The sequence below is a fragment of the Podarcis liolepis genome, assembly GCF_965112155.1.
Source record: "Podarcis liolepis genome assembly, chromosome: 12".
Classification (NCBI taxonomy): domain Eukaryota; kingdom Metazoa; phylum Chordata; class Lepidosauria; order Squamata; family Lacertidae; genus Podarcis; species Podarcis liolepis.
This window is the reverse complement of record NC_139563.1, coordinates 19241222-19267867: the sequence shown is the minus strand read 5'-3', so window position 1 is coordinate 19267867 and position 26646 is coordinate 19241222. Positions and strand designations below refer to the sequence as shown.

Genomic DNA, 26646 nt, shown 5'->3' with positions numbered 1-26646 from the left:
ATATTTAAATTGAGTATGAAATTATCTGAAATTATTTTTAGAGCATAAATTACAGGAGCTTGTTGAGCAAAGAAGAAATTTGACTGCAGACCTAAATGCAACAGTTTCAAGTATACAAAAAGCACAGCGTCGTACCTCTGAAGCACTTCGATTTGAACCACCTGTTGGTATGTATGGAATGAAATACATACAGTATTTGAAATGCACCTAGCATGCATATTGCTGCAGTATTGCAAGGCCAATCATGACTGCGTAACTTGAAGTAACACTGGTCACGGCTTTTCCCCAGCCAGAACTCATCAAAACTCAGTTCCAGCACCTCTCAGGTAGACACAGTTGCCATTATAAGAGGACAAGGGAGGTGTTCATGGTGAATTCCGGCACCACTTTTTCTAGAAAAATAGCACTAACTATTTTTCTATTTAACTAAACTTAATTTAACTTTAGTTAACTATTTAACTAAAGGAACAGTATTGCACTTTAGAAAGAGCTCAGTTTGAACAATTTGATGGTTGTTGTTGTTGTTGTTTAGTCGTTTAGTCGTGTCCGACTCTTCGTGACCCCATGGACCAGAGCACGCCAGGCACTTCTGTCCTCCACTGCCTCCCGCAGTTTGATCAAACTCATGCTAGTAGCTTCAAGAACACCATCCAACCATCTCATTCTCTGTCGTCCCCTTCTCCTTGTGTCCTCCATCTTTCCCAACATCAGGGTCTTTTCCAGGGAGTCTTCTCTTCTCATGAGGTGGCCAAAGTATTGGAGCCTCAGCTTCACAATCTGTCCTTCCAGTGAGCACTCAGGGCTGATTTCCTTCAGAATGGAGAGGTTTGATCTTCTTGCAGTCCATGGGACTCTCAAGAGTCTCCTCCAGCACCATAATTCGAAAGCATCAATTCTTCGGCGATCAGCCTTCTTTATGGTCCAGCTCTTCCATACATCACTACTGGGAAAACCATGGCTTTTACTATACGGACCTTTGTTGGCAAGGTGATGTCTCTGCTTTTTAAGATGTTGTCTAGGTTTGCCATCGCCTTTCTCCCAAGGAGCAGGCGTCTTTTAATTTCGTGACTGCTGTCACCATCTGCACTGATCATGGAGCCCAAGAAAGTAAAATCTCTCACTGCCTCCATTTCTTCCCCATCTATTTGCCAGGAGGTGATGGGCCCAGTGGCCATGATCTTCGTTTTTTTGATGTTGAGCTTCAGACCATATTTTGCGCTCTCCTCTTTCACCCTCATTAAAAGGTTCTTTAATTCCTCTTCACTTTCTGCCATCAAGGTTGTGTCATCTGCATATCTGAGGTTGTTGATATTTCTTCCGGCAATCTTAATTCTGGCTTGGGATTCATCCAGCCCAGCCTTCCGCATGATGAATTCTGCATATAAGTTAAATAAGCAGGGAGACAATATACAGCCTTGCCGTACTCCTTTCCCAATTTGGAACCAATCAGTTGTTCCATATCCAGTTCTAACTGTAGCTTCTTGTCCCACATAGAGATTTCTCAGGAGACAGATGAGGTGATCAGGCACTCCCATTTCTTTAAGAACTTGCCATAGTTTGCTGTGGTCAACACAGTCAAAGGCTTTTGCATAGTCAATGAAGCAGAAGTAGATGTCTTTCTGGAACTCTCTAGCTTTCTCCATAATCCAGCGCATGTTTGCAATTTGGTCTCTGGTTCCTCTGCCTCTTCTAAATCCAGCTTGCACTTCTGGGAGTTCTTGGTCCACATACTGCTTGAGCCTTCCTTGTAGAATTTTAAGCATAACCTTGCTAGCATGTGAAATGAGTGAAATTGTGCGGTAGTTGGAGCATTCTTTGGGACTGCCTTTCTTTGGGATTGGGATGTAGACTGATCTTCTCCAATCCTCTGGCCACTGCTGAGTTTTCCAAACTTGCTGGCATATTGAGTGTAGCACCTTAACAGCATCATCTTTTAAAATTTTAAACAGTTCAGCTGGAATACCATCACTTCCACTGGCCTTGTTATTTGCAGTGCTTTCTAAGGTATGATGGTATGAAGACAATAAAAGATGTATAGTTTTTGAAAAAACACCAGACATTTAATCAAGAGTGGGCAGCACAATGGCAACTGCTGCAACACTGTATCAGGATAGGCAGGATGATAACCAGACTGTGGGTTTATGGACGCATTGGGAGAGCCAATCTGATGCTCCTACCAGAATATTCATGCCAATTCAACCTTACTATATCCTTGTCCTGTCATCACACTATCAGAGTAAACAGCCACATCACTATACCACCCTGGGTACTCCTGTCCTGATGTATGTTGACAAAAATACAACAACTAAAGCAAGTGAGTGATGTTCCTGCCACAAATGTCCTGGACCTCTATGCCAGTTTATTTATGTACCATATTTCCCACAAAAAATCTGTGCTCCAAGTGATTCACATAAAAACAAATATTTTAAATACAGTAGTATTTTTGAATTGTCTAATAAACAATATAACTTTTTTTTTTAAAAAAATCAACAATTAACAGTTCACCCCCCTAATGGCAAATATAGTCCCTCTCCCGTCACAGTTCCTCTAAGAAGCTGTTCCCCTATGAAGGCTCCTATGGCTGGAGGGTGAGGTATGTAGAAAATATTTGTTGCTTTCCCAATCCTGCTTCTGCACTACCAAGAACTAAACCATAGTTTGGCTTTACAATTACATGTGAATCTGGCCTTGGAGTTTGACTCCCCCAAATAAACCTTGAGCAGCAAACCATAAACAGTAAATCACGAGCAGTAAGCCAAGTACAAACCATGGTTACTGTTTATGGTTTGTCTAAAGTGAAACAAACTATTAGCCCAGGTTTGCACAGAACATTAAACCAAAACATAGCTTAGCTCCTGGTAGCACAGGAGGAAGAGGACCAGGGGAGCACCAAAGTGGCTGCCATTTTCTGAATGTGCACCAGCATGCTTGCTTGTTCCTACTGAAGTGTAATTTGGCTTAGCATTACCAGTGAACAGATATGAGAGGATCAGAAATCACCTAGTACCATGGCTGGCAAGTTCTCTTGTGTGTTTTAGGAGTGAGGTGATGGTGGCATATGTAGGAATAACGAAGGATGATGGGAGGTGGGATGCAAGTGACCTGTGCAGGAGCAAGCTGAAAAGCAAGCCTTGCAGAACCTCTTTTTATTAGCAGAAGTCAACAATTGGAAACAGTAGTGAAACCACTCTGAACATGACGTGTTTCCATCTAAGCACATTTCCAGCGTTATCTAATAATAATAATAATAATAATAATAATAATAATAATAATAATATTTGTAACCCGCCCATCTGGGCCACTCTGGGCAGCTTCCATAGAAACCAAAAAACACTAAAATATCACACATTAAAAACTTCCCTGAAATACACATGTTAGCAGGTGTTTCCCTAAAATGTTCCGCGATACTTGATTACATCTGTGTCCCCGGTCATGCTCCAGCCAAGCGTTATGTCTAGTAACCAAATATGTGAGAGGACAAATGGTCAGGGGAATAACCCTGTTTGCTAGCCAAGAGGCCACAAGTTCATGGAGAGTGGGCACGAGGCTCCTTGGCATGCTGTGGCATGCCGGGTGCAAGGTGTGCCTCAGCACAAGCGGAGCGTTACCTCCATATCTCCAAAAGGTCAGGGGGAAACCCTGACTTCTAGCCAAGAGGTGAAAGTCTGGGGAGTGTGGGTGCAAGGCTCCTTGGCACGCTGTGGCATCCCGGGTGCGAGGTGTGCCTCAGCACAGGTGGAGCCAAACCTCCACAGGCATATTTGCAGATCTATGCCCTAGATTCTAGAGCATACGTCTGCCAATATAGTAGACATTTTCACAGGCTTAAGTTCACATGAAGGTTATTTGCTATATTTCACAATCATTTCCTTTAGCCTTTCCCCCTTAAAATGTCTAATCTGCAATTACAGATGGAAAGGGATTTTTTCCATTTCTTTGAAATAGTTAAGTTTTTGAGTATATTTTTCTTGTGTGACTTTGTGACCAATAAGGACACTTGAAATTGTTTTTGAAGACATAACTCAAAAACATTTCTGTTCACAGAAAAAGAATTATTTGAATTAGCTGTTAAGAAGCAGCGTTTACAGGCCAACTTGGAATCCAATTGGAAAGAGCTACAGGAAGCTCAGACACTTGCAGCTACCGAACCAGGCAGTATCAGTGGTATGTTTGCTGTAATATTTCATGTTGTTAGGTATACTTTTAAAACATACCTACTTTGGATTTCAGGTCATTTCAATACAATTGAGCTTAAATACTAACATGGCTTATTCATACTGATGAGTCTTAGAAGGCTGCTGTTCTGATTACTGAGATAACAAGTATGATGGAATTTGAGCAACTAGCATTATAAATGTAAATATTTATTTTTAAAATACCCAGTTAATACTACATACGTATTGCATAATAATATTTTGTGTAGTTTTTTTCAGCATACATTATTATTTTGTAGAACATAAACTACAGCAGCTCACTGAGGAAAGAAGACTCATGACTCAAGATCTAAAGGAAACTATGCACAATATGCGAAATGCTGAACGCCGTGCTTCAGAAAGGGCTCTGATTGAAACACCTACTGGTAGGTAGATAATGATGTATAATATTATGGTATTCATAGTATTACTTCAGTGTTTCAAGACCCCTGTTATCAATGTGAAGAGCAGGAGTAGAAGTTAATCAAGTGAGTCCCTTTTCATTGTTCTTGGATAAGTTTTAGGTCTGTGAGCACTTAAAAAGGGAAGCTGTGATTACTAAGATCCAGCATGGGGTGCCAGATTAATCTCAAGTCATGCCAGATTAATCTCACTTATTCTTTTCCTTAGTTACAAGCTTGATAGATCAGAGGACTACTATGGACGTAGTGTATCTTTATTTCAGTAAGGCTTTTGATGAAGTCCCCCAAGACATTTGTGCAGAGAAGCTGGCAAAATGTGGACTGGACAAGATAACAGTTAGGTGGATTTGTAGCTGGTTGACTGACTGAACTTAACGATTAGCCTGGAAAAAAAGTGACAAGTGGGGTACTGCAGGATCCTATCCTGGGACTGTTGTTGTTCAACATCTTTATAAATGACTTGGACGAAGGAATTGAGGGGATGCTAATCAAATTTGCAGATGAGACCAAACTGAGAGGACTAGCTAATGCCACAGAAGCAGAATGGGGTTCAAAATGACCTTAACAGATTGGAGATCTGGGTCAAAACTAACTAACAATAGGGACAAATGTAACATTCTGCACAGGCAGGAATAACCAGCTGCACCAGTATAAGATGGGGGATACCTGGCTTGCCAGTAGTACATGTGAAAAGGATCTACGGCTCTTAGTAAACCCCAAGGGTAACATGAGTCAAAAGTGTGATGCAGCAGCAAGAAAACCTAATGCTATTCTAGGCTCCATCAACAGAGGTATAGTGTTCCAATCAAGGGAAGTAATAGTCCCGCTCTATTCTGCCTTAGTCAGATCACACCTGAAGTTCTCTGTCCAGTTCTGGGCACCACAATTTAAGAAGGATCTTGACAAGCTGGAACTTGTACAGAGAAGGATGACCAAGATGCTGAATGGTCTGTTAACCAAGCCTTATGAAGAATGGTTGAAGGAATTGCATATGATTGGCCTGGTAAAGATGAGACTGAGAGAAGATCTGATAGCCATCTTCAAATATCTAAATGGCTGTCACATGGAAGATGGAGCTAGCTTGTTTTTTCCTGCTCCAGAAGATAGGGCCCAAACCAATGACTTCTAGCTACAAGAAATGAGATTCTGACTAAACATCAGGAAGAATGTTCTGACAGTAAGATTTGTTTCACAGTGGAACAGACTCCAAGGAGAAGTAATGGACTCTCTTTCCTTGGAGGTTTTAAAGCAGAGGTTTGATGGCCCTCTGTCATGTATGATCAAGTTGAGATTCCTGCATGCAGGTGGTTGGACTAGATGACCCTTGGGGTCCATTCCAACTCTACAATTCTATGATTCCTTTGCAATATAAAAACAGAATAAAATACAACTAATAATGATTGATTGATTAAAACACCACTCATTTTGTAGCAAAAGTATTCTTCACTCCAGGTCAGTACTTCTCAAATTTTATCACTTTCCACAGCCTTTATGAGGAAATGTTCACTTTTTTGGTCTCAAAAATTAAATTCTGCACACCCTCACACAAAAAAGAGTTACTGGTAGTTGCACAATTAGGCAATTTTATACCTTGAAATTAATGCTCTTACAGCCATCTTCACTTTTGATAGTTCACTGTGTGCATTGCATTCATATCACATTCAGTAACTTTCATTTCAGTTTCCCATCTGTTTTCCATGCTTTTTCTCTGACACATTGGGAGGCAATCCTTATAGATTAAAAAGAATGAGAAACTCCAGAGTTTCATGTTTTTAATTTATGAAGCTACAGAAGGTAGATTATTCATTATTTATTTAAAAGAATTTTTAGCTTACTTTTCAGCCAGAAAAGTCTTTACAATCTAAAAGATACAGTTTACAATGAAGAGGGATTGGAAGGAAGGAGGAAAAACTGTGGTAATGAGGATTGGTTTAGTTGTCCAGATGGATTATTTTATCTTGTTTTATTACATTTATATATTGCCTTTATTCCCTCATCTAAGCAGAGATGGTGTATTTGTGGATGGGAATATAAATATCCAGTGACTTCAGGATTAGTCTGTTTCTTATCCCCTTATATCAGGACAAGATGATTTCTCATAAGCTCCTGTAGTGAATGTTGTGGTGGGGGCCACTTTGGTATACTTCCAGAATGATTTCAGTTAGCTTCTTCATCCTTTCATATATGCAATCTGCAATGTATTTATATGTAATAATCAAGTTTTTAAAATGATTTTTATTTATTTTATGCTAATATGCTAGAAATAAGGACATTTGGAATAGTTTTTCAAGGGGCAATTCTGAAATATTTCTGTTCACAGGAAGGAAGTTCTATGATCTCTTGGAGAAGAAGCAACAGTTGCAGGCAGATTTGGAATCCAACTGGGAAAAGCTACAAGAAGTTGAGGCTCTTGTAGCTACCCAGCCAGGAATTATCAGTGGTAAGTGGGCTGTGATCACTAATGCTTTTAATTACAATCTTAAATATATTTTGTTGAAGAGGCAAGCCATTGCCTTAGCTGCCTTGCCAATACGCTTGTCCAGCTCAGCATTGATGGAGAGATTACTGAAGTTATAGTGGAACCCAGTTAAACAAAATAGTCTGCCACCTCAAATGTGTGGTCACCAATGCTGATTCATAGAGTGCTGGTGAGGTCCTGACCCAAGATGTTGGTCTTCATCAGGCTGATGGTAAGGCCAAACTTTATGCAGGCTTGGGCAAAATGGTTGATGAGTCACTGTAGAGCTTCTTCGGAGTGTGCTGGCAAGGTTGCAAACAACATCTCTCAGATGTCTGCTGCACTTTTGTTTTGGTGTGGAGATGTGCCAGGTCGCTTCATATGGATGTACACACCATCTTCAGTTGAGCTGAAGGCATATGAGAGCAATAGGGAGAAGAATATGTCAAAGAGGGCTGGGGTGAGTATTCAGCCCTGTTTCACACTGCTCTTTATAGGGAAGGCATCTGGGGATGAGCCATCATATTGGACGGTGCCACACATGTTGTTGTGGAAGGACACAATCATCTTGAGAAGCTTAGGTTGGCATCCTATCTTGTTGAGCTTTGTGAAGTGTCATTTTCAGCTGACAGGGTCAAAGGCCTTCACCAGGTCTATGAAGGTGATATACAAGGGGCTCTTAGCATTTCTCCTGTAGCTGGTGCAGTGAGAAAACCACTCTCTCTCACTGGCTGGGAGAGCAGAGCAGATCAGGCAGGGACTAGGATGGTGCCAGCCAGTCTCTCTGGTCCCTCTGTGCTTAGTTCTCCTAATCCATGCAAAGATGCATTGTTACAGTTCAAGAGCACATTCTGGCCATGCAAAAGTACTTGAGAAGAGCACAAATCAGAGCTGGTGATAGTTGTGGCCCTGGGAGAATCTCAAGAGCTTGAAGAGGATTGGAAGGCAGCATTTAGCTCTAGGGCAGTGGTGGCCAAACTTTACCCTCCAGCTGTTTTTGGACTACAACTCCCATCATCCCTAGCTAACAGGTCAGGGATGATGGGAATTGTAGTCCCAAAACAGCTGGAGGGCCAAGTTTGGCCACCACTGCTCTAGGGCCTGACATTCACCACCTCCAATGTAATGTACATGGAATGATAGAAGAAGTGCTCTATAAATGTTAAGCATTAGTCTCTAAAATTTTGAGAGATTAAATACTAATTGCACTACTATATTTAGTGTAGTTATTTTAGCACATATTAAATATTTTATTATGAATTGATGTGAATTTTTAATAGAGCGTAAACTAGAGGAACTGGCTGAAGAAAGGAAGCGTTTGACTAAAGAACTAGCTGCAACTGCAGAAGATATATTGGAAGCCCATCGCCAGGCTTCAGAAAAAGCTCTGTTTAGGAAACCTGCTGGTAAGTAGGGAATAAATGACCTTGAATATTAAAAGGGAATTTAACATGCATACTGTTTCAAAATTCAAAGCCCAGTTATCCCATCACTGTTAAAACTGAAACCGTTGACACTGAGGTATAGAAGACATCAGTCTGACAGCCTTCTTCTGTGCCTGGATTGAGCCCCAGTGGGAATGTCACCTTCCTCCAACTAGAGGAAACAAAGCAGAGTCCATTAGATGCAGCAGCCGGATAGGTTAACATCACTGTAATTTCTTTATGGAATTTATATCCCACCCTTTCTCCTGAAGGAGCCTGGAGTAGCATGCCCATATCAAATTTCAGTGGAGAGCCCCGCATCCATCCCAGCCAGCTTGCAGCTCGATAAATTGGATGAGCTTTTAGGCAATGCTAAAAACTAAGAAAGAAAGTGGGGAGGTGTTACTGGGTGGTGGTGATTATCAGACTGAGAGGTTTTATGTTTGTATTGATTTGGAAGCATTGAGGATGGACACTGTTTTTGCTAATCAAAGTAATCTCAGGGTTTACTTAGAGCAGAGAGGACCTTGTACTGTCTGGAAATGTTCTATATGTTCCTACGGAGCCCATATTTACAGACCTCTGTTCATTATAGTGGATGTGAGTGATATTACGTATCAGAGCTTTAAGCCCACTTGATATTCTTTGCTATTTTCCTGAATAATTAGTTTTAACTTCTTAAATCTTAAGATAAAGGTAAAGGGACCCCTGACCATTAGGTCCAGTCATGGCCGACTCTGGGGTTGCGGTGCTCATCTCGCTTTATTGGCCGAGGGAGCCAGCGTACAGTTTCTGGGTCATGTGGCCAGCATGACTAAGCCACTTCTGGCAAACCAGAGCAGCGCACGGAAATGCCGTTTACCTTCCCGCCTGGAGCGGTACCTATTTATCTACTTGCACTGTATGCATTGCCAAATGAAGAAGGCATTTGCCATTTTTATGAAACGATGCATTTAAGTAACTTTATCAGCAGTGAGGACATTGGAAACTGTTTTTCAATATATGACTCAAAAACTTTTTACTTTTTCCCCCAGAAAAAGAGCTATATGCACTGTCAGAGAAGAAACAAATGTTACTGCAAAATTTGAAAGGGCTGCAGGAAGCTCAGGCTCTTGCAGCAACCCAATCTGGCATTGTTGGTGGTATGTATGCTGTCATTTTTCCTTTTTTCAACTATAATATTAAACACATGCATTTGGAATTAAGGTGTTTCAATTGCCAAGTATGTTTTTAATGCCTATAGCTGTTTGTTTCTATATCTGTATACATGTGGGATCTGCAACAAAATGTTACAGTGTGGGCTGTTCCTGTTCATTATGCCAGCCAGACAGCTATGCTTTCTTTCAGGAGACTCCATTCCCTCCCCTCCCCTCCTTGGGTTTCCATTCTCCTCCAACACACAGTCAGTATTCTGTGGCTAGTGAACATGTTCGGTCCTCATTGGCCAGTTTATGATTCCCCTCCCCATATGATTCTTTAGTGCTTCTATGAATTTTGGATTTTCGCAGAGCATTCTCATTCTTATATTTTGTTTCTTAGTAGTTCTGTTTTCACATAATAGCCATCATAACTCAAATCTTATCTCCCTATTAATACATATGTTTAATATGCTACATCAGTAAGAATCATTGCATGTTTTTATACAATATTATATGTCAAGACAAACCATGGTTTAGTGTTACATCTGAATCAGGCAATTAATATTTGAACATTCAGTGAGCAATATATAATACGCTCATTTATATTAAATATTTTAGATACTGAATGCTAATTGTGCTATTATATATAGTGCAGTAAATTAATTAAGGTACTAAATGAAGGCAAATTAATATTTTGTCACAAAATTTGGTCTGAAATTATTTTTTAGAGGAGAAACGGAAACAGCTTGCTGAGCAAAAACAACGTTTGGCTGCCGATCTAGAGGCAACTATGCATGATATACAAAAGGCACAGCGTCATGTTTCAGTGGCGCCTATAACTGCGTCACCTAGTGGTAAGTTGAGAATGAATGACCTTCTGTCTACAGTCACTTTTTGTTGTTTCAATAAAAAGTTCTCCGAAAAGAGGTAAAAAGGGCCTTGGGTCTTGCCTGGCACTTCTGTGTCATTTCTGGGGCAGGGTTGATGTCAAGTTTGGGAGAGCTGTAGACAACCTGTCCTGCCTCCCTACCTGTACCACCTGGGTGCCCCCCCCAGGCATAAATTAATATAGTAGTGGCTTCTGTAGAAGCTGCTTAGCTGCTCTCTGGAGAGCACCAGAAAGATTGCCACTGCCTGCCCCTACTTGAAACATGTCCTCATAATTTTACCCAGGAGCAGCAAAGAGAGCTGACAGTGCTCAGCCCAGTGCTCAGTATAGAAGGCTGGAAGAAAATGACTGCAGCTGCCACCATCATATTTATTGCCTCAGAAGATGGTAATTGCAGTAGTAAAATGATGGGTGCGGTAGCCATTTCTATAGTGAGTGCTGAGCTTGGCGGGGGGGGGGGCTACTTTTTAAATTGAAGAGGGGGAGGGGACAGCATTGACCCTGGGAAATTACTTTGTTACCTTTCCAGAAGGTTTTCATTTGTCTCAGTTACCATGTCTTAAGATCTGTACTGTCGGATTAAGTTTTTATTTTTAATTAAAGATTTCATTTTTGCACAAGTTTCTTCATCTTTTGCACGTATGATATTTTTCAAGTGATTTAACCATGATTTAAATTTAAAAAACATTTCATTTTCCAGAAAATGAATTATATGAACTATCGGAGAAGAAATCTCTGATACTGGAAAGTTTGGCATTCAATCGGAAACAGCTACAGGAAGCTCAGGCGCTTGCTGCTCTGCATCCAGGCACTGACAGTGGTATGTTTTAGGAGCATACATACCCAAATTTGGCATTTTGTAAAACAGATTCCCTTGGTCCAAGGTGCTTTGTGGGTTGCTTGATTCAACTTATTTCTCAAAGTCCACTTTTTCCTATTCTTCATTCACTTTTTGGAGGACAAAAAACTATAACCTTTTCCTTTTGACAGAGGTAAATGAAGTTTATAAGCATATCAGCCCCTCCAAAGTGGATTAAGCCTATCAAACTACAAACAAATGAACCCAGGGACTTTTGTTGTGGATACCTCTGAAATGTGATCTTTTCCATAAAAATACTGTCTCTTTAACTTTTAAAATATTTGGGTGGACTGGAAGTAGATGAAATTTACTGGCAAGTTTGCCCCTTCTGAGGTCATGACTCCTGCCAAATGTCTGAAGGGATAGCTGCTGTGGTTCTTTTGCAAGAGCAACCTTATCTTGTGTGTGTGTGTGTGTGTGTGTGTGTGTGTGTGTGTGTGTTAAAAAGGATTCACTTGTGTATTGAGCAATGACATAAGAGAGGTGCCTCTGGGTAAGAAACTGGAAACAATTCTAGGAGATTTTTGCTAGGCACTTACAAACTTACCCTATCAGTCACAATGTAGTTTTGGAATCATGAAAAATATATAATATAATGTAAAAATTAAAGGAAAATAGAATCTGGGACACAAGATATTAAGGCCTAGAAGCATTAGACTTTATATGTAAGTCCTCAGCAAATCCAGTGTGTGGCTTTCTGCTGGGACAGGCTTGCTTGGGTGGGGTTTGCAAGCAGGGTGCGTTCTATGTTTCTGTTCTGTGTATAGGCTTTGATCGTCATCTGCACCATCCTTTTTTGTAATAGCATTTTAAGTTTGCCAAAATATTTTTAGCCCTTTATCATCATGACAACCCTGTGAAGTAGATCATAATGCACTTCTAGCAAAACAACAAAAAGAACGTAGTAGCACCTTGAAGACTAATACATTTATTATGACATAATATTTATTGGGCTACACTTTACTTCAGCAGATGCATTCTATGAAAGCAGATGTAATAATACATTTGCTAACTTTTAAAGTGCTACTTGATAATTGTTTCACTTCAGCTGTAAGCCATGCCTGTTGACTAACTGTTTGACTGAAAGTGCACCAGAGTAATATATTGTACTCAATACCACACAATGACCCTGTGTCAAGAGAAGGAATTTTAAATTAGGTCTCCAGATCTTCTGGTGGGCTGACTTTAAAAAATACAAAGAAAAAAGACAATGCTCTTCCTGATTGACTTACTGAGAAGAAAGTGCAGGTCTGGTTATGAATTATGAGCCTCATAAATAAATGGCATGATCATGCACAGAATGCACCTATCTCACCAATGAGGAATTTCTGTTAGCATGATGATTTCACAACACCCACTGCTGTCCAAACAGAAATACATGTCCAAACATGTATTTGAAGAAGGCCCCCCTCCTGGCGTTAGGCTTTGTTGCCTCAGGATTAGCAAATACATTTTTAAAAAAGCAGTAATTGTAAGTCTTTAAATATCCCTGCTGGTAAAAGAAAATGGTATAAGTAAAGTTAGTTTTACACACAAGAAACTCACAGTGTGGCCAGTGATGCTACTCACACAAGAAGGCAACAAAAGAAAGATACACAAAATGGTAGAGAACAAACCCAGCCATTTAATGCACTCATTTAGTGCACTTATTTTATTCTGTAGTCATTTAGCACACTTATTGTATTATAAATTGCCCCAAATTTCTTTATAGACCATAAATTAGAAGAATTAGCTCAAGAAAGAAAGCGTTTGACTGAAGATCTAAGAGAAGCTGTGCATAGTCTACACGAAATACAGCGGCGTTCTTCACAAAAAGGACAGATTGATTCTGCTGGTAGGTGAACAATCTATGACCTTCAGGGTCCGTCCCCCCAGGGTTTCTAGTGTTGTAAGCCCAATTATAGGCTATTGAGAAAAAGGAGGTAGAAGCAAGTAACCCTATTAGTATGTGCTCTCAATCACATGTGCACGCATACATGGAGGTGTCACCAATAGCAATGTGTTTCTAGGGTCATAGTGTGCCGTTTTCCTGTACATTTACATCAGGAGAAAATTAATCATAGGCTATGAAATATAGCTTTGAGTAGAAATAATACTATATTATAAACACAAGGCAGTTGATACATATGCATAGGAGACTTTGTCAAAAGCCTTACTGAAATTAAGATACACTACATCCACAGCATTCCCCTTGTAATTCTATCAAACGAAGAAATGAGATTCGTCTGTCATGACTTGAGAAACCCATGCTGGGTCTTAGTAATCACAGCATCCTTTTCTAAGTGCTCACAGATGGACTGTTAAATTATCTGTTCAAGGACCTTTCATAGTATCAATGTCAAGCTCACTGGTCGGTAGTTCCCTAGGTCTTCTTTTTTGTCCTTTTTGAAGATGGAGGCAACATTTGCCTGTCTCCAGTCTGCAGGGACCTCACCCATTCTCCAAGAATTCACAAAGATTATAGACAGAGGCTCTGTCTATAACTAACTGGCTGCTAGTGCAGTTTGATGGTGATATTCTACCCTTGTGAGCAGTTCAGCCACCATATTTTGCACTAGCTGCAGCTGCAGATACAGAGGAGGAAGAGGAAGAGTAGTAAAGGTTTAAAAGAAGAGGGCTCCGGGATGCACTTGAAAGTGCTCTCATGGAATGTAAATGGATTTAACAATAAAACCAAAAGAAATCAAATAGCACATGCCCTGTATGAACAAAAAAATGGACATCATATGTTTACAGGAAACTATAAACAAAAGTTTGGGACAAGATTTAATCTCCTCAGATAAAAAAAAGAAAAGGGGAGTGGTTTTGTATGTTAATCCCAAATCAGATCCTAAACAAATATTCAGGGATGAAGGTAGAAGGTAGAATAATGGGATGGAGGTCAAATGGGCAGGGAAACGATGGATAATTGTGGGAATGTACGCTCCAAACGAACAAAACCTGGAATTTTACAAAGACCTATAGGAGGAATCATTTGAGGTATATGAGGGGAAAGTTGTGTTAATGGGTGATCTAAATGGGGTTGTTTCTTTAGATTATGATAGGACAATACGAAACAGATTGGTTAAGTTACCATCAGTTGAGTGCAATATTTAAGCTAGATAAAAAAATATGGTGAAAATGTGCTTTTAGGATCCAGGGTCAAAATATTATCCAAAATGTATAACATTACTTGAGTGGGAAAAAATGGAGGAAATGGTAAAGTCTTCAATGGTAAGTTGGGCTAGGGACGTTGGACACAATATTGATTTTGCATTATGGGAACAAGTGTGGAAAGTAAATTCAAGGTTTACAGCATGCTACATGTTAAGAGAAATTTTTATGAAGATGCAGCATAGATTGTATTTGACACCAAATAAACTAGTGAAAATGTCAAAATCAATAAAGGGTAATTGTTGGAAATGTAGGACAGTAGATGGAACCTTCTATCACCTGTGGTGGTCATGTAACATAATTAAAAATTACTGAGAAATGATCTATAATGAACTAAAAATGTTTTCAAAATCCTTTTCTAAAAACCCAGAATAATTTTTGCTGGGGTTAATAACAACAGAAGTCACTAAAAAACAGAGAAATTTGTTCCTATACACAACAACAGCCACCCATGTGTTACTAACCTCAAAATGGACAAGGTATCAACAAAAGAAGAATGACACATTAAACTGTTAGAATATGCAGAGCTTGCAGGAATGACCACTAGAATAAGAAATCAAAATGATGAAAGATATAAGGGCAGGATATTTTTTATTGAATAAAGTATATGAAAAAATTTTATAAGCAAACTATCTACCTAGCAGGATGGTAAGATTTTCAGCAGTGTAAGAAATAACTAAAGTTCATAAAAGTAGCTACAACAGCTGGGGTGAACCAAGGAAACGCAGGAAAACGAGATAAAAGGAACCATGGAAGGAGAGGAGAGGAAGTGGGTTATGGATTTTTAAAATTTTTTGGGGGGTCTAGGAAATCTTAAATTGCAACCTCTTTTTTATTTTAGAGATTCTTTTCTTACTGTATTTTTTGTCCATATTTTGTTGACATGGAATTATATCAGAAATGTAAATAAATAAAATTATTTTAAAAACTCAAAAACAAAACACATATTAGGTATAATATAGTTATAGATATATTGGTGTACATTAGTGCCACTGGTAGCTGATGATACATTCCAGGGTCCAGACTCTTTTCCCAGAGGCACAGGACATAAGGAACTACAGATGGATGCATAATCTTCCTGATGGAAAAATATGCTAGCCCATGATCTGCAGAGCCCCAGGCAGTTAGTGAAATAGTCCATATTCTAGGCTTTCTTCACCACAGGGGCGGGGGTGGGGGCAGATAAATTCAGATGCGCTGGCTTTTGTTCTGTGATGCTATTAGCTACAAGGACATTTGAAACCATTTTTCAAAAGGTTATTGTGTGTGTGTGTGTGTGTGTGTGTGTTTGCAGAAGAAGAATTAGAAGAATTGGCTATGAAGAAGACACAGTTGCTGCAAAAGTTGGAATCCAATCAGAGACTACTAGAAGAAGCTGAAGTTCTTGAAGCTGCTCAGCCAGGCACAATCAATAGTATGTATACAGTGATTTCTCATGATTTCTGTTAGTCTAAAACATATATAAGTCAGGATTACAGCTAACCCAGGCCCTGTAGACATGGAGAAACCCACACCAGTCCAAAGAGGTGCTTGGCCACCCAAATGACCTTATTCCAAGCCCTGCCTTGATCTGTCCCCCATCGCCCCTTCAGGAGCAAAGGTCCCAGTGGGCCAGATGCTCCGAAACGGCTGTCCTTCCTCAGAGCAAGGCATTTTGGTTGAGGTAGGCATAGAGAGTGCCTGTTCTCTTGTGACTTTGCTGTAACAGCAGCAAACAATGTTTAAACTGTCAATCTTTTGGGACTCGTGGACATATTTCCAAATCTGTGTAAACTGTTGTGGGCACAACCACAGAATGATTGCTGTGCAAGCCTGCCTAGTCACAAAGTACAATAATAAAGCCGTGTATTACCGGTAATTATTTGGCCAAAATTATTTTTTAAGCAAGCAAGTTTGATCAGTTAGATCTTGTAATTCTTGCATATTATACATTTCCTGATTCACACTGCAAATCCATATGTTACTCATCTCAACCTAAACAAGACTACCACTTTGTTCCTCCAAATAGCTCTCACACATATACGGAATCCTTCCATTGGTTCCATCCTCTCCATCACTCCTCACAGAAGTATTCTCCCAAAAGCAACTACAGTGGTACCTCGGGTTACATACACTTCAGGTTACAGACTCTGCTAAACCAGAAATAGTGCTTCAGGTTAAGAACTTTGCTTCAGGATGAGAACAGAAATTGGGCTCTGGTGGCGCGGTGGCAGCAGGAGGCCCCATTAGTTAAAGTGGTGCTTCAGGTTAAGAACAGTTTCAGGTTAAGTACGGACCTCCGGAATGAATTAAGTACTTAACCCGAGGTACCACTGTATTGCCTGCTCACCCTCTCACCATCTCTTTTTTCAAACCAATTGAGGTCTTGCAGAGCTGGAGAAGGGAGAGGTGAATGCATATGCTGGATAAAAATTAACAGTTTGGGAAGGGATGTTGGAAGATCAGCTGTGCGCTGCAGGCTTTTGAGTTGTTTTGCCTTGCTGTTTTTTATTGATTGCCTCTCCGTTTGGTGTTTTCACTTTGTGCACCATTATGAAGCTTGACAACAATAGTGCTATTGTTTGCTTTTAAAAAAACCCACAACCCTAAACAGGTCTAATAAGTATAGGCACTGCAAAGCAGGGTGGGGAATGGCTGAGACAGGGCTGGCCCTGGATGTTTTGTTGCTGCAGGGAAACTTGAAAATGCCTCCCACCCACTGCCTCTTCCTCTGCAGCCACTGCTGCCTAGAGATAGCCTGGAAAGTAAAGGGAAGCTGGAGAGGAGCAGGTGGTGGCAGCAGGTGCCTGACAATGACCAGCAGTGTGCACCTGGCAGCAGCAAGGGGCACAGCAGTGGCCAGATGTAAGCACCTTGTGGCAATGAGCAGCAAGTGTGCTGTGTGCTTCCCTGAGGTGACTGCCTCACTGTGCCTCATGGGTGGGCCGGCCCTGGATCAAGACATTTGCTTTCTTCTCTAGAGTGTGTGCATGTTACAATATCAGTTGCTACAGTTGAATCCAAGGGTGGGGGGAGATCAGGACACAGGGTGGAAATTTTGTGCTTTGATTTCCCACCAGAAACTCAATATTCCAAAACCTATGCTGGTTAATTACAAATAGCTGCCACTGCCAAGCAGCAAAGTCTGCAGTTCCATGCCTCTGTGGCTTTGCCTTCATGGCTTCCTTCCTCCAGTCCTTTCCTCTCACATGTTCACTAGTCGTCTGAGTGAGAGATACCAGCTACTCACCTCCCGCTTGCTCTGTGCAGCCACACCCCGACCATCACAATTGGTTGAGGTCACCCATAAGCAACACTCCACCAAGTCCCAAATATGTGTCCTGCTGGGTAAAAAATGGAGCATTGGGCCTTGCCTGAAGCATCACCTTGCCTGAAGCACTTTTACACAGGAAAAAAATGCCCTTTCCCTGGGAGAAAGATGGGCTTGCTCAGGGATGGAGGCAACTGGCAGAACTGATTGGGGGAAGAAAAGTGTGCATTCTTAGCACAGAGGTCAAACTGACCTCTGGTGGGAAGCAAGTATGCCTTGCACAGGCAGTGACCATTTTAGGCACGTGCAACCACACACACATGCATCGCACTGAGCCTGAAAGTGACCCAAAAAATCACAAAAAGGTGTGGGGCGGGGGTGGAATGAGGTGTTTGCAGGCTTTTTCAATGGTGGTCCTAATTTCAAACACACAGTGCCTTGGAATGTAACCCCCATGTAAACTGGGAGTTGCCTATACTGCAGGTTGCGACTGGAGGGTGCGGTGGGCTCTGGAAGGATGCTGCCTCTGCCCTCATTGAGGAGCTTCCACTGCTTAAAAAATCAGGACTTAAAGCCTTCTAGACTGCACCAGAACCTAATCACCAAGCTCTAATATGCTACATGATATCAATAAATGCCATTGCTTGTTTTTGTATGTCATTATAAAGAAAAAGAAAAAAGAAAAAGCAAGCTCCCTGTCAGGTTTTGCATGATATCTGCACTTTCCAGGATATGTTCCAGGATATGTTCTATGTAAGACTTAGCTCTCTGTGCAATATGATGAAAAAAAATGCTGCACTGTGTTATAGAATTTCTGTCTGCATTACTGTGATAGTGCTATTTAAAATGGTTAGATAATTTTGTATACTAATTGCACTTTGTAATGTTTTTATTTCAATTGCATTAATAGTGTGTTATGAATTGGCCTGGAATTTTTTTGTAGAGCATAAACTAAAGGAGGTAGCTGAGGAAAGAAAACGTTTGACTGCAGAACTAGAAGAAATTCTACACAAGATGGTACTAAAAGATGTACAGCTTCAGGTTTCAAAACCATCTGGTAAATACTGATTAAATTACACTTGTAGGTGCTTAAGTCTGCATACTATTCCAGGAGTTGCAAGCTTAATTAAAGTGAATAAAGAATGTGTCAGACCACAAACTAAATATATAGCATAATGCGTTTCCAAATTTTCTTAGAAATTTGTTATAATTATATATTTTTTAGATTTTACATTGTATTTTATGTTGATTTAATCCACTATATTAACTTTTAAAGATATTTACGTACTTAAGATACTTAGGTGGACAATTGGCATACAAATATTGTAAATAGATAAAAGGTCAACTTTTGCATTTTCACCCTAGGCGCCCTACAATTTTTGACACTTTCAGAAGAATTTCAGTTAGCCTTTACCCCTTGCTTTAAAAGCTGCAAGGATGGATGAAATTTGTCTTGTTACAAAAGAAGCAAGTTTTTACATTTGAATATGTTTCTTCATTTTATGTGAAAATGGGTGATATCCAAGTTCATCATACTCTGAGTAGATCCATTGAAATGAAGGGACTTCGGTGAGTCTACTTTGAGTATACCTTAGTTGGATATCATCCTCACTTAGCAGTTAGGACATATTTTTCAAGAGATAATTCTAAAATATTCCTATTCATAGAGAAGGAATTATATAAGCTGTCAGAGTGGAAGCAACATTTATTGGACAATTTGGAATCCAACCTGAAAGAGCTAGAAGAAGCTTGGGCTCTTGCAGCTACCCAACCAGGCCCTAGCAGTGGTATGTATATGATTATTTTTGCTGCTAGTTCTGTTAATATCTTAAAGATACAAACCTGAAATGCAATGTCCTTCTATTTCAGTAGATATTATCTACTGATACAGATATTCAGTACTCTGCTGTTCTACAACTCAGACAGAACAGCTATGATGAACAGTCAAATATTTTAGAAAGTTCAAGTATCTAGTTGGCTTTGTAAGTCTCTAGGAATAGAACCTATTGTTTTCCATCCTGACAGGGACATTAGAATGTAGAAATCTGTGTATTCAAAAGGTAATACTGACCATCGTGACCTTTGAGTTCTTTCTTCTTCTGTTGAACATTAGACATTCACATTCCTTTATTATATGGAAAGCACATAACATATTAAGTACAAAAAGACATGACAACAACAGTGAAAATGGTGCTTACTTGAGTGGGTAGGTAATGAGATTAATCTACAGCTGGGCAAAAAGAAGAGCACAGTTTCAGCCAAAATTAAACCATTCTTAGTCCAATTGGCAATTCTACTCCAGTTGTCCTTCCTTATGAATACATAAAATCACTGCTGATTAATGATAGAGGGTTTTTTTACTCACTATCTTTCAGCTTGGGTTTTCAACACTGCTTGTGTTATTTCATATTTAACAGAGTTGAATGGTAACTTGAGACATTTTAAATATTCAAATGATTTTTGTTGAGGAAAAATGAGGTAACAGTCAAACACAGAAAAAATACTTAATGCAGCAGCTTCAGTAAGACAAATGGTCGTTAGGTTTAAATGTATTGCATTTATGTAATATAATATTAATTGTATTATCTAATATTAGAGTTCATGCCAACATCCTTAGCAATATCCTTAAAGTGTTTCTAAACAAATTGTGGAAAATTGTCATGTAGATAATCTATTAAAGAAGTTAAATGAGGAAAGAAAGACTTTGATTGAAAACCTGGAAAGAGTTGTGGAAGATTCACAGAAAATAAAATCTCGTCTTTCTGAGACAGGTGGAGTAATAAGACCCATTGGTGAGTACATAATAAATGTGTTTGTACATAATCACAGGTATTATAACTATAGTAATCAAAACAATCTAGAGATTATTATGTATTGAAATATTGCCAAGAACATAATATTATGTACTGTCATTGTACTCTATATATAGTCTCAGAAACTACTTTTCACAATTTATGATCTCCTATGATTCTAGCTGTAAAAAATAACATTTAAAACTATGTTTTAATTTTTAAAAACATCTTCATTTCTAGAAAGGGATTTAAGTCATCTTTTACAGAAGAAAAAACTGTTTTTGGAACGCTTGGACTCAAATCTCAAAAACTGGCTAGAAGCACAAACACTTGCAACTACTCAACCAAGCAGTATCAATGGTAAGTATATCATGTATTTAAATATCATCTGTCAGGGAACTGCCATCGGAGGAACAGGTGGTGGAAGGGCTCACGGAGGCTGGTAGAGACTCATCAGCTGAAGCAGGAACCAGCAGGGGGAGAGGTGGATCTCTGAGGGAAAGCGAGCAGGAGGGAGGGCTCAGGGACACGTCCAGCGAGAACAGTGGGGGGGGGGTATCTGAAGCTCCCATAGGGAGACCCACTCCTCGCCGGAAACTGTCACGCCGCGAGTCCAGGAGACGTGTTTCCGTTAAGGAGCTTTTATGCTGGAAACGATTCCGAAAGCAACCACTGTCGGAATCTGCAAGTGACTAGAGCAGACATGTCTGAGGGGCTCTGTCACAGACAGAAGTTTGTGGGCTTGAACAAACTCTGAGGGACTACGATTTTACGCACAAGCAGCTCATCATCCCATCACAGCATTCCGACAGTCTTTGTAAGCTGTTTGTGCAGGAGAAGGCATCATGAGTGACCCAGCCGGAACCGGAGAAGCAGGGGTTGGAGCTGGTCCAAGCTTGGAAGAAAGGTACCGGGCGTTGGAGATCCAACTGGCGCTGCAGACGGCGAGGCTTGAGGAGAGAAGGGCTCAGGATGCAGACAAGAAGGGGAAAGCCACCCAGTTCACCAGAAAGGTACCAGGATTGGTGCAGAAGTTTGGGGGGACCCCAAGGACTACCATGCCTTTAGAACAGAGATGCAATATGCCCTCAATGTGCAGTTTGATGAATTCCCTGACGAGGAATCGCGAGTGGCTTTCGTGATTGGGCATCTTGAAAGGGGGGCGAGGGACTGGGTTAGACCCCTGATGGCAACGCATAATGACGTCCTAAAAGACACCATGAAGTTCTTTCGTGCAATGGATCTCATGTTTTCCAGCGATATTGAGCAGGGAGTGGTGCGCAGACAGCTAATGGCTTGCAAGCAGGGGAGCCGATCTGTCCGTGAGTACTGGACTGAGTTCACCATGCTGGTTCACAGATTGGGGTGGGACTTATCGGCGGAACCCATTCAAATGCTATTTGAAGAAGGCCTTGCTTCGGCTGTGAAAGACGAACTTTCCCGGGGTCCCAGGGCGGATTCTATGGATCAGCTGACCAAATCTGCGCTGACCATAGGAGCGCGCCAGGAGGCGAGAGCTTTGGAGAGGCGGGAAGGGAAGGGGGAACGTTGGAAGGAGTTCCGCATTCCAGACATTCCAGAGACAACTTTCCCGCCGGCAGAGCCGATGAAAATCAGAACAGCGCGCGCGCGCGCAGTTTCAAAGCCCAGTGAGGGGGGAAAGAAGGAGGGAAAAGGCGCCCGGAAATGCTATCTCTGCCAACAGCCAGGTCACTTTGCCAGAGTCTGCCCCCAGAGGAAGGAATGGCAAGGGATGGTGGGAGCTGTTGAGGGAAGAGAGGAGGAAAAACCGGAGCAAGTAAAAGCCAACGCCTGGTTGCCACCGTCGGGGCACAGCAGCCAGGCCAAAGAGCAGTGAAAGTGCCCACGCCAGAACCTCCTAAACCTGCCCTAGTGATAGAAGTGTCGCTAGAGCTGCAAAATGGACACCCCCTAAAGATAAAGGCGCTGTTGGACTCAGGCAGCTCCTGCAATTTCATGAGCAAAGAGTTTGCAGCTGAACACCAGATACAGACTATCCCTTTAAGCAACCCCCTGCAGGTGACCACGATCGATGGCAGGGAGTTGTTTGGAGGAGAAGTCAGCTTGCAGACCGTCCCAATGATAATGAAGGTGGCAAGGCACACCGAACTGATAGCGTTTAATGTGGCCACCTTGGGAGGAGCTCCTATTATTTTGGGGATGAGCTGGCTAGCGTTACATGATCCGCTGGTGGGCTGGCATCAGAGAGTGGTTTCCTTTGGTTCAGCACATTGCTTAGAACACTGCAAAGGGGGAAAGGGTTCAGCAGGGGCCCAAGCCACCCTAGCAGGGACGGAAGTAATGGAGAAAGTGAAGGTACCACCACAATACGCAGATCTCAGCGACGTGTTCAGCGAGAAGGAAGCTGACCAACTACCCCCGCATAGACCCTTTGACTGTCATATCAATTTACTCCCTGGGGCACAGCTTCCTGTAGGCAAGTTGTATGCCATGTCAGACAGAGAAATGCAGGAGCTAAGAGAGTTCATTGACAAGAACCTGAAGAGAGGTTTCATCAGAGAGTCCAGAGCTGTGGGAGGTAGCCCAGTGTTTTTTGTGGATAAAAAAAACACGGACAAGCCGAGACTTGTGTGTGACTTTAGGGGGTTAAACGCAGTGTCAGAACCATTGGCCTTCCCTATGCCCAGGATTGACGACATTTTGACCAGGGTGCGGAAGGGAAAGATTTTTACAAAGCTGGACCTAAGGGGGGCGTACAACCTGATACGTATAAGGAAAGGGGATGAATGGAAAACCACCATGTTCACCCCTTTGGGGGCATTTGAATATCTTGTTATGCCATTTGGCTTACAAGCAGGCTCGGCGTGCTTCCAATCGTTTATGAACCACGTACTGGGGCCTTTGCTTTACAAGAATTGTGTGGCCTTCCTAGATGACGTGTTGGTGTATTCTGAGAATGAGGAGCAGCATGTGAGAGACGTCAGAGAAGTGTTGAGCAGGCTGCAAGCCAACCGGCTGTGGGTGAAACTGGAGAAGTGTCAGTTTCATACCAAGGAGGTGGAGTTCCTGGGGTACCGCCTGTCAGACAAGGGATTGGCCATGGATCCCGGCAAGGTCCAGGCAGTGCTGGAATGGAAAACACCCAAAACCAAGAAGGATGTGCAGAGGTTCCTAGGGTTTGGGAACTTTTATCGTAAGTTCATCCGAAACTTTGCCCACCTGACGGCGCCCATTACGGACTGTCTCAGCAGTAAGAAGAAATTCGTTTGGACTGAGGAGGCGGAGCGAGCTTTTGAGGAACTGAAAAGGGCCTTCGCCTCTGAAGAACAACTTCTGCATGTGGATTTACAAAAAAAGATGAGAGTCGAAACAGACGCATCAGACAGAGCCATAGGGGCGGTGCTTCTTCTGCAGCCAGGGAAGGAGGAGTCAGAGTGGAGACCGTGTGCCTTTTTTTCGCGAAAGCTGAACAAATCCGAGAGGAACTACACGGTGTACAACCGAGAACTTCTTGCTATTCATGAGGCTTTCCAGAGATGGAGGCACCTGCTAATTGGCGCACAACATAAGGTGCAAGTGTGCACTGACCACAAGAACCTAGAGTATTGGAGAACGGCACGAGTGCTCAACCAACGGCAGTTGAGATGGGCCCAGGAGTTCTCCAAATTTAACTTTGAGATTTGTTACGTGCCAGGCCCAGAGAACGTTAGGGCGGATGCTCTCTCACGCAAACCTGAATATTTGGAGGGGGAGGGAGCACCCGAAGAAAGACATGTCATTCCAGAGGACCGCTGGGTGTGTGGGGCGGCATTGGTGGGGCAAAGGGAACTGGTAGAGGGAACGGAGAATGATGAATACGCCCAGGACAAACTCAGGGGTCTCAGGAGGGACGGAGATAAACCCGGAGGTTTTGAGGAGTGAAACAGGGCGTTGTATTACAAGGGAGCGTTATATATACCTGAAGGTGATTTGAGGGAGAAGGTACTCAAGCAGCTGCATGATAGCCCCACAGCAGGGCATTTTGGGCAACACAAAACCATGTGGCTGGTTACCAGGGAATTTTGGTGGCCCAAGGTCAGGGAAGATGTGCGGGAGTATGTGAGAGGGTGTGACCAATGCCAGCGAGCCAAAGGGGAGAGGCGGGCACCGGCAGGGTTATTAGAACCGCTACCCACACCTGAAAGACCATGGGAAGCAGTGGCAATAGATTTCATGACTGATCTGCCAAAGTCCAGAGGGAAAACAGCCATCATGGTTGTGGTAGACCTGTTAACCAAAATGGCCCACTTTATAGCCTGCTCACATGCTGTCACGGCAGAAGAAACCGCTAAATTGTTTGTAGAAAATGTGTTTAGGTTGCATGGCGCCCCCTTGAGGGTGGTTTCAGACCGAGGGAAACAATTTACTTCCAGGTTCTGGAGGAAGCTCATGAACTTACTGCATGTAGAGGTCAATTTTTCGACTGCCCGGCATCCTGAAACCAACGGGCAGGCGGAAAGAGCCAACGGCATCCTCCAGCAATATTCGAGGTGTTATGTCAATGACAGAGAGAATGATTGGATGGAGAAGCTGGCGTTGGCGGAATTTGCCTACAACAATGCGGAGAACGTGTCCACGGGGATGAGCCCCTTTTTGGCTAATTACGGGTGCCATCCCAGGGCTTTCCCAGGGGGGGAAGGGGAGAGATGGAGCGTTCCAGCTGCCGAGCAGTTCGTAGAAGAAATGGAAGCGATCCATCGCCAGCTCCAACTTAATTTAGACAGGGCCAAGGAGGAATATAAGAGGCAGGCAGACAAAAACAGAAGAGAAGTTGAAACCATTAGGGTGGGGGACCAGGTGTGGCTGTCAACCCAAGGGTTACCCTTCAAAGGGGGTTGTAAGAAGTTAAGACCCAAAAGATTGGGCCCATTTGAAGTCACACAAAAGGTCAACCCAGTGGCTTTCAGACTCCGGTTACCGAACCACATGAAGCTGCACCCAGTTTTCCACAGGTCGTTGCTGTCACCGTATAAAGGGGACAGAGAAGGGAGGGTCACTCGGGGACCAGCAATAGAGGAAAGGGAACGAAGCTACCATGTAGCGGAGATCCTCGATTCCAGGTGGAAGGGAGATCAAGTAGAGTATTTGGTAATGTGGGAAGGGGAACCGGAGTCGGAAAACACCTGGGTCATGGCAGAGGATGTCAATGATGAGGTTTTAATAGAAACTTTTCATCAGAGGTTCCCACGTAAACCTCAGCCTGTAGCGAGGTTCCGGAGGGAATACTTTGCCACCACCGACGAAGAAGAGGAGTTGGAGGGGTTCACAGATGCCGAGGAGGAGGAGGATTCAGCGAGCCGGAACGGCGACCGATGGAGGGAAATGTTCGAGACGTCTGAAGATGAAGAGGATTCTTTTTGGGGTTTTACCTCATCACCACCCAGAGGAGAGGGAACGGGAGGGGGTGAAGGGGGCCCTGGAGGGGAGGTGGATGTCAGGGAACTGCCATCGGAGGAACAGGTGGTGGAAGGGCTCACGGAGGCTGGTAGAGACTCATCAGCTGAAGCAGGAACCAGCAGGGGGAGAGGTGGATCTCTGAGGGAAAGCGAGCAGGAGGGAGGGCTCAGGGACACGTCCAGCAAGAACAGTGGGGGGGGGTATCTGAAGCTCCCATAGGGAGACCCACTCCTCGCCGGAAACTGTCACGCCGCGAGTCCAGGAGACGTGTTTCCGTTAAGGAGCTTTTATGCTGGAAACGATTCCGAAAGCAACCACTGTCGGAATCTGCAAGTGACTAGAGCAGACATGTCTGAGGGGCTCTGTCACAGACAGAAGTTTGTGGGCTTGAACAAACTCTGAGGGACTACGATTTTACGCACAAGCAGCTCATCATCCCATCACATCATCAAAATCTTGTGTGTATGCCGTCTTTCCATAGTTAAAACCATGCTCAAGGTTGCTTACACAAATGTTGCAAAAGTACTCAAAACAATAAATAGAATTCATCAAAAAGTACACAAACAAATGGAGCCATTTTGGTTCAACCTGTGCATGAGCCTGCTGTTGGTTCTGGTTACTGTTGTTTCTGATCTAGGAGGCAGAGAGT

The 26646-nt window shown here is 42.4% G+C and overlaps 1 protein-coding gene across 9 annotated transcripts in view; it reads left to right on the top strand.

Moving 5' to 3' along the window:
* Positions 1-26646, top strand: part of CCDC7 (coiled-coil domain containing 7) — a 155921-nt gene that overhangs the window by 98782 nt on the left and 30493 nt on the right. For all 9 annotated transcript variants that reach the window (XM_083466477.1, XM_083466469.1, XM_083466475.1 and 6 more), the window contains 14 exons: positions 42-167; positions 4045-4164; positions 4454-4579; positions 6936-7055; positions 8354-8479; positions 9532-9639; positions 10365-10490; positions 11226-11345; positions 13096-13218; positions 15832-15951; positions 18731-18844; positions 19455-19574; positions 20454-20579; positions 20820-20939. In XM_083466477.1, coding sequence (XP_083322603.1) covers positions 42-167; positions 4045-4164; positions 4454-4579; positions 6936-7055; positions 8354-8479; positions 9532-9639; positions 10365-10490; positions 11226-11345; positions 13096-13218; positions 15832-15951; positions 18731-18844; positions 19455-19574; positions 20454-20579; positions 20820-20939 — 1695 coding nt within the window. The remainder of the gene's footprint in view (positions 1-41; positions 168-4044; positions 4165-4453; positions 4580-6935; positions 7056-8353; positions 8480-9531; positions 9640-10364; positions 10491-11225; positions 11346-13095; positions 13219-15831; positions 15952-18730; positions 18845-19454; positions 19575-20453; positions 20580-20819; positions 20940-26646) is intronic.